This window comes from Toxorhynchites rutilus, chromosome 2 (genome assembly GCF_029784135.1).
Source record: "Toxorhynchites rutilus septentrionalis strain SRP chromosome 2, ASM2978413v1, whole genome shotgun sequence".
NCBI lineage: Eukaryota > Metazoa > Arthropoda > Insecta > Diptera > Culicidae > Toxorhynchites > Toxorhynchites rutilus.
Genome location: NC_073745.1, coordinates 4,305,821 through 4,314,949, shown reverse-complemented (window position 1 = coordinate 4,314,949; position 9,129 = coordinate 4,305,821). Strand labels below are relative to the sequence as shown.

The following is a 9,129-nucleotide window of genomic DNA, read 5'->3' as shown; positions in this document are numbered from 1 at the left end:
TTGTGCTTATCATTTTCAAGTATATTTTATTCACCCTCTTGAAGGTAATGCAGAATCTTCCAAAATGAAAATATTAAAACATGTTCACATCGTGCACACAATTTTGAAACGTAACGTTATCATGTTTCTACGTTTGGCTATAAACTATCACTGATTAGAGAACATTTCACATTAAGTATTCGTGAAGCACTAAATACAAACTAATATTTACAGCAGTCTAAGTTAAACCTAACGAAATAGAGCTAACAATATTAACTTTAAATAAAGATCTTCGCAATTACTAACAAATTTGTACATCACAACTATTTACAATCGTCTCGAATTGGCTTTTCGTTCAGCTCAAGATGGGAAACAGATCCAAATTCCAGAAGTCGTCCAGCGCACTCATGTTGAAATCCGTGGAGTAAGTGGGAGAACTTAACGATTCGTATCCCCCATCGGAAATGAACGATTGTGGCGAGGGAGGGATCTTTTGCACTTTTTGTGGTTCCTCATCCACATGCATTCGACTGCAGTCGCTTGGCGCCGAAGAGTAATTGGAACAGGTGCTCGGAATTGGTGAAAGCAGTTCCCGCACTGGTTCCAATTTTATTTCGAACTCTGCTTCGTGCACCATTTCCTCTTCGGACTCTTCACAGATGACTTCTTCTTCCAGAGAAATTTCATCATCGTTCAACACAATTGTGATGCAATTCGTTGCGTCGTCGTAGGATCCGAAGACCGTTGTCTGCTGGTTTAACCCAGACTGCTGATTCTCTCCAGATAGTGGTGTTTCTACGTGAAAGGGTGATTTGGAATAATTGTGGGTGTTCAGAATTAGGCTGCTTCCTTGATCAGTTTCTTGGCCGGGTTCCAGCCGTTCTGATGAGGTCCCCACCACTGGTCCAAGCATTCGGCCGCCGGGGCCTGCATCTTGGGCATCTGTCGGGAGGCTTCCTCGATCAGTGCCTTCCAGCTCACTTGTGACGTCGGCCAGCAAGCTTTCGGCGAGCTCTTCGAGTTTGGACACGTCGAACTCTTCGAGCATGTCCTGTAGAGCAGGCAAAGAGCAATTATCTTCCACAGAGCCGCCAACTTCTCGCTGTCCTGTTCCTGACGCAGTGTCGTCTGTGTTTCCATTGAATAAGGTCCCTGCTGCTGAGGGGTTTGGGCGGATGCTGCTGATCCTAGTAGGGTGGAAACAGAGCCAACACTGTGTGAGGCTTCGGCATTAGGTTCGGACTTGATCGTGACGGCGCTTGTTGTTTGTGGCTGCTGGGATTGGTTTTGCTGTTGCTCGTCGAGGCGTCGCTTCAGCTCTTCGAAACGACTCTCAAGATCGAGATACTTGCTGTGGATAGCCTCTTTTTCCGCCTGCAACAAATCACACTTACTCTTGAGTTCGCTGATTTGTTCCGCTTGGTTTTGGACGGTTTGTTCCATGTCTTCCATTTTTGCCTTCTTGCGATCACGGGATGTCTGTGCCGCGACGCGATTTTTCAATTTCCTGCAACAGATTGAGTGATGAATATTTCAATCATTATGTGACGCCTTGTTTCTTATCGCAATAACAGCTGGAATTTCCCACGAATACAAACATATGCATGACACGTCATATTAATTAGAATGTTCTCGAACATAACACGCAATATCGAAATAATCGAAACGGTACTTACTTCCGCTGGAGTTTTTCCTCCCATGTTAGATGGTCCAGACGGCGTTTCTTGCCCCGCACAAGGAATTCATCCATCGAGGAGGTTGATTCGTCAGCGTCGTCCGAACCGAAGATCACCGGTTTGATTTCCGTTTTAACGGGGGCCAAATGGATCGGGATGTATTTCGTTGGAACGTTTATCACGATTGGGGTACTCATTTTTCTTGATTGGTTTTCCAAAATTTCATAAAACTGATTCTTCGTCACTTTTTCTATCGATGAGACATTTTTTCAACTTCTCTACTGCTCGATGTATGAATCGTCCACCGGTGGCTACTTCCGCGGTTGGTTCTTCTCGATAGGACGCACTTTTTCGGAATGTAAAGGTTGGTTCATTGCCAGATAAGTCTAGGGCTCGAATCGAAGCGAAAATTTTCTGATGTAAACTGTGCTAAGGCTTGCGAATGAATGGGAAAATTCAATGCAACCCCTTGGGTGACGTCATGAGTGGATGTGGTTGTTTCTGATTGGTTCGTGCGAATGTTGCCAGATGATTTGAGCGTTTTATCTCTTTGAAGGAGTTTTATATTCAATGTATTATTGGCTTATCTATCATTTTACCAGGGTATGCTTCATATGGTAATTTTTGTTCAATTGGAAGGTTGTTTGTAAGCACTCATTGAAGTCGAACAAACGAATTTTCAATAAAATATATGGATTTATGTGGAAAGCTAATGGTTTTCAAACTTTGCTTTCCCGCAACACTTGTAAATCAAAATGGAGCTATCAACTAGGGATAAGACGCCGTGACATAGAGGTGATCAATTTTTTTTGAGTTAGTCGAATCATAAATAAGTTGAGCCGATTTTACCCGTTCGATATTATTGTGCAAGGCGGGTTGCACAATATCCTGTAGGCGGTCCCTAGACGGTCAATATTATTGTACAATATTTTGGTTTGTGCAAAAGATTGTACCGTATGGAAGCGGTTTTGAAGGTTGTACAAAATGTTGTACAAACGCGAGACGTAACACCCAGGGTTTCCAATAGTATTTTTTTTTAAATCTGGAAGATTGCTCTTAAAAAAACTGGAAGAAAACCACCATCGGTTAGCGTTACAATGAATAAATAACACTGTTTGCCTTTCTCTTACTAAAGCACTTACTAAAACCATGTAGGAGGCACAAATTGAAAAAAACACGAACACATAACAAATAAAACAGTAGATATTGTTCGTGTCACGTTAAGTGTCCAAATCTGATCGAGTTTTGCACAGACATTGATTCATCATATTTTTGTATAAATCGAGTATACCTAAAAGTCTATTGCAATTTATTTATATAAACTCTCATAGTTAATAGTGTTACGGCGTTTGAGGAAGAATCAGCAAGTCCCCTAGTTCCCACAGTCGATTGTGTGTGAGTCGTCCAAAAATGACAAGGTAGAAATGACAGATGGTAGAAAAACGATAGTCGAAGCAAAAGAAAGTAGATTGAATTGAATAAAGAAAGTAAATTAAAGGCATACGATAATAAAAGAATAATTGTTGAACTAAAGAAGATAAGGCAACCAAATGTAAGTAGGAAATGAAATGAAATAATTATGTTTGAACTTATCGAAATAAAATAGCTTTTAGCAGTTTCCATAAAAACGCTGGTTTTTTCTGCTCAAAGGAGAGCTTTGATAACTTCTCGTTCAACAAAACTAAAAGATTTGCAATGGCCGACAATCACCATTGCCAGGCTTGCAATGAATTGGACCAAGAACCTATGGTGGCCTGCGATAAATGCGATTCATGGTGGCATTTCGAATGCGTGGGTGTCGGAGACAGCGTAAGCGAGAAGAAATTTATTTGTCCGAAATGTAGCGGCAATACGGAAAAAGAGAACCCTACAACAGAACCCATGAAATCTGCTGATTCGAACGCTGGTGGTTCGACGACAGGAAAACATTCCAACACAAATCTTCGACTACAAATGCTAGAAGAACAGAAGGTATTGATCAGGGGTTAGACATCAATTGAATATAGGCTACCTAAGTGGTGCGGACTCAATCCACTTCAGTTTCAAGCAAATTCATGCATCTTTTCAAGCGATTTCTTGCAACAAATGTTCAGACCACCAGAGATGCCAGATTTAAAGATATGTTTGTAAATTCACAGACATACCTGTAAAATACTTTTCATTTTTGTTGCAGACTTTTTGAATATACAGTAATTTACATTCAATGCGACGTTCATCACATCAAAGATATTTGACTCACCGTATGACATTTTTCCATAGTTTTAATACATAAAAAGTTTTTATATTTATTTTATATCAAAACACATTACGTTAGACCAATTTTTTGAGTTATTCATTAACACTTTGCCGTCCGGCTTAACCGCAATGGTTACGTGTGCAAACTAGCGCCTAACTGCCAGTGTCACCACAGTGGTTACGTGCGCAAAATAGGTTGGACCGCAGTGATGTCTGAGCATAGTATCGCTCAGTGGCCGACGACAGTACTTCAGTATCTTTTGCATTCTGTTGGTGTTTTGTTTTGTAACAATATATTGTACACGTCAACGTTTCATGATTTCATAAGTACGTTTGCCCTGACATCATTGCAGACGAAAGAGACGATAGGATTCTTCACGATGAATGAAAAATTGCATTCATTTTCTATACATACTATACATTTACTATACTATACTACGAAATTTCATGCTAAAAAATCATAACTTTTGAACAACTGAACCGATTCAGATAATCGACATATCAAATTGAAGCCAATGATAGATCTTCTTTAAAAAAATATACATACTTGCGAAAAATGTGGATTCTCGTTTTTGTAATTATTGATTGTGTTAGTTTTCCATAGTTTTTTTCGATTGAAGATAGAGGGCGCTATATTTTTAAATATTTTTTTTGAAAGCTGGGGTTTTTTACGTAATGTATTTCGAAACAAAGTGTCTTTTCAGATTTTGAGTTATGAATTTTCAAATTGAAGTTGTTTTCAGTATTCGTTCAATATTTCTATGCAGCTAGACTAAATATATGCGGCTGGAATCACAAGTGCAATAATTTTTTAAATATGACTAGCCCATTGGCTTCAATTTAATATGTCGATTACCTAAATCGGTACATTAGTTCAAAAGTTATGAATTTTTGAAAAAGTAATTTTTGGAAGAAAAGGCAAAAAAATTATTCATCGTACCATTGGTTCAATTTGAAAAATCATAACTCATGAATGACAAAAATCACATTTCTGATTTTTGGATATGTTATGTAAAAGACCTCAGTTTTCAAAAAAAATATATAAAATAATATAGCGCCCTCTAGTCTGAAGCCATGAGAACATCAAAAATCAAATACAATCAATAATTACAAAAACAAAATCCTTTTTTTTTCAAGTGTTTTTCTAAAAAATACCATCTAATTTGATATTTCGATCATCCAAATCGGTTCTGCAGTTCGAAAGTTATGAATTCTCGAAAAAGTCATTTTTGGAAAAAAAACCGAAAAAAATAATTTTTCGGACCACCCTAAAATATGAATTAGCACCATAATGAAAAAATGGAAAAATACTGGTCAAATATTTTGCGATAAAGGACAAATCTACCACGTTTCACGAAAATTTGGAAATATATACATAGCCATTCCATGTGAATGCGATATAGTGGTTCTCAAGGGGCAAAATGATTTTTCGAATCACCGGTTAACTTTGAAAAATCATATCTTAAAAAAATAAAAAAGCATCTCTGAAATCGAGATATGTCATGTAAAACGTCCTCAGCTTTCAAGAAAAATATAAAAAAATATAGCGCCAATGAAAACAATAAAAAACAACTACAATCGATACGAAATAAAATTAAACGAAATTACGGAAATGAATTTTTTTTGCTAGCTCAATATTTTTAATAAAAGGCTAGCCCATTGGCTTCAATTAGATATGTCGATAATCTAAACTTATTCAATGGTTCTAAAGTTATGAATTTTTGAAAATGTCAGTTTTGGGAAAAAGTGGGAATTTCGGACCACACTAAAATGGAAATGGTCACCCCAACGAAAAAATAAAAAATATGGGTCTAATGTTTTGCGATAAAGAACAAAACCACCACTTTTCATCGCAATCTGAGAACCACTTTATCGGTTTGGCATGAAACGGCTGTATATATACAAAATATACATACACAAAATATATAGTAATATACAAAAGACAATCTTACGTGCATCTCGATGTATAAAGCATTAATAAATCTGTGAAAATTAACGTTGAAAGACAATTCTACAGATCCGCACACTTTTACAGACATTTCCACAATTTTAACAGACTTTCACATATTTTTACAGACCTTTTTTAAAAATCATCTGGCAACTCTTCGTTCCACTTTTTATCGAATATTTTCAAATCGCAGGAGTAAACATTTACGTGACTGTGACTTCGTTTGTTTTTATTTCGTTCGGAAAAACATTATATTAGGGAAAGTAGACATTGAAAATGCGTAGCTCAGTGAAAGGCTGCCCGAATACGAGTGAAAATGTTTGCGTTAGCTTTTATTGTATACCCTTGGAAACGTTTTTACAGACGCACTGGGTCGATTTTTGCGGAGACAAAAAAACTAGTTCCGAATAAGGATTCCCGTATCTGTGGAGTAAGTACGATGTTTGAATTATTGAAAACCAAGTGTAGCTAACCTTTCATACATATTTTCAGGATCGTTTTGATAGAAATACATCGTTTCGTTTCAACTGGAAAGGAAACCTCGTGAGAAACTGTAATGCCTTCCCAACAATTAAACCGGCATTTGACTCGGAGGATTACGTCCATCATCAACAAAAAAACAGGAAGTGGGTTATATCTATGGTATAACCGCAAGGGTGACGTAGGACTATCGTTGATTTAGAGATCATTTGTTTGAAGTTGAATCTGACTTCATTCTGAATGAATGAATATTTGGGGGACTTCGAAAACGAGAGCGTTACGTTGGAGGCACAAGGTTTTATGCATCCAATATTGGATACGGAAATATCCTACTGATGGGGAAGAATAATCTTCAGAAGCTATCCTGTTAATTGCGATTGATTGAAAAATCACAAAACCAAATGTATTTGGTCACAGTGTTACATGGATAGAAAACATTCAAATAAACTCTTTCACATGAATGTAATTTTAAATTCCCAGAGGAACTGGTAGATTATTTTCAGTAACGATTAGATATTTCCACATTTTCCTCGATACTGGAAGCCCACCAGTGGTTAATGCTAACTCGATAACCATCTGTTAATAGCACTTGATTGAAACATATTTGGTCACAGTGTTACATGGATAGAAAACATTCAAAAAAACTCTTTCACATGAATGTATTTTTAAATTCCCAGAGGAACTGGCAGATTATTTTCCGGATCTTTCTCGATGCTGAATGGCATCCAAACGGAAAAAATTCCGTGCGTGTATGTGTGTGTGTAGCGGCTGCTCCGATGGTCACCTTCTCTTCTCCTGAAGGATAGGCTTCTCTGTGCTCGATCCTTCGCCGACCAGCACCCTCAGCAACGATGTTGTCTTGTGGATGTCCTCACGAAAAATGAATGCATCTCACCACCGGAATATCGCTTAAGTATGCTTTTTGTGCGTGATTGAATCGAGAGAAGGCGTGGTTTACGGTGGCAATTTGGAAGGCAAACTAGAGGGGAATGAACTCTCTGAGCTCGGAACTTTCTGTGACTGAACAATAATCGATTGCGGGCGCATACAATATTGGATACGGAAATATCCTACTGATGGGGAAGAATAATCTTCAGAAGCTATCCTGTTAATTGCGATTGATTGAAAAATCACAAAACCAAATGTATTTGGTCACAGTGTTACATGGATTGGAAACATTCAAATAAACTCTTTCACATGAATGTAATTTTAAATTCCCAGAGAAACTGGCAGATTATTTTCAGTAACGATTAGATATTTCCACATTTTCCTCGATACTGGAAGCCCACCAGTGGTTAATGCTAACTCGATAACCATCTGTTAATAGCACTTGATTGAAACATATTTGGTCACAGTGTTACATGGATAGAAAACATTCAAATAAACTCTTTCACATGAATGTTTTTTTTTCAAGTTCCCAGAGGAACTGGCATATTATTTTCCGGATCTTTCTCGATGCTGAATGGCATCCAAACGGAAAGAATTCCGCGCGTGTATGTGTGTGTGTGTGTAGCGGCTGCTTCGAGATCTTCCCGGGGAACCGTTTGTGGCATCACTCTCCTCCTGATGGATTCCCTTCTGGCCTAGGGTGCACAAACAGGCTCTTGGTGACACCGTTCATCCGCGCTTTCATGATAAACGAAGAGCTTCACCACAACAGCGACAACATGCTCCAATCGCTGTTCAATTTGAACTGAGTGGATTTCCGAGCGGCGCTCGCTTATATACCGATTGGTGATTTCAATAGCCTGTTTTGAAAGCAGTTTTAAGACTATTGGAACAAGTTTTTGGATCAGAAAGTAACAAGTATAGAACGCGTAGACATTTTATCTTCCGAATGAAGTGTTTATCATACCATTTCGTTCAGTTGTTTAGGAGCTATTAACGCTCAAAATCTCGGTCTCCGGCGTAACGCTTTCGTTTTCGAAACATTGATTTTACACCCCGGTATAGAAATGAAAGACGTAGTCCTACGTCAAAAGTGCAGATTGCTTTACCGTTATATTCATCATCAGCACTAGCGGATCATAATTACGCGAATTCCATTCGGTCAGCTTCACTAGCAAGGCTGTTAGAAAAAACGTTTAAAAAAAATAATTCACTTTTGCTATGTATTTATGTATCGAAATTCGCCAATGTCGAATTTTGCTCTCACATTGAAATCTTGAAGTGAACTAAGCGTTATTCGTAGGTTGTTGATATCCTGTCAGGTTTTGATACCTTGCAATATGAGATGTTCTTTCAGAGATGCAATGATCAATTAAACAATTGACGGAAAATGTAGTTCATTCATTTTATAATGTTAATTATTTTTGCCTTTGATAACAATACCTTTTTTATAGTGTTGATTATCATAAGAAAAATAACACTCCTGATCGTTGGATCTGTTTTGACATTTCAATTGGATCTTTTTAGACAGCCGTTTTGATTCAGTCCGCACTACCTAGGTTGCAATGAACAAGGTATACCATAATAATGGTGGAATTAGGAAATTGACCAACGCCTTAGAAATCGAGTAGATATTTCAACCAGCGTACGATTATGAGTTTGAGTCAATTTTCATACATTAGCACATACATTCGCCATTTGTAGAGAAATAAAAACCATTATTCTGAAAACAGTTAGCAAACTTTTTAACTCTCATATGACACTATGACTTTATCTAAATAGAATGTTCCGAAAGCTCGTTATCGACTTTCAAAACAAGGGAAAAGAGATCTGCATGGTGGAGTACGATTACGGATTTGAGTGACTGTATATAGAATAAGTATCTCGTTGCTGGCAACAATGATTTTTTTATTTGACACTTCA

The 9,129-nt window shown here is 37.7% G+C and overlaps 1 protein-coding gene across 1 annotated transcript; it reads right to left on the bottom strand.

The window, feature by feature from the left end:
- On the bottom strand, positions 1-2,118 carry LOC129764503 (uncharacterized). Its single transcript, XM_055763629.1, is given in 3 exon segments — positions 1-1,129; positions 1,132-1,486; positions 1,656-2,118. Coding segments are annotated over 3 exon segments (1,347 nt in total). The 5' UTR covers positions 1,853-2,118; the 3' UTR covers positions 1-334.
- Positions 2,119-9,129: the final 7,011 nt, after the last annotated feature.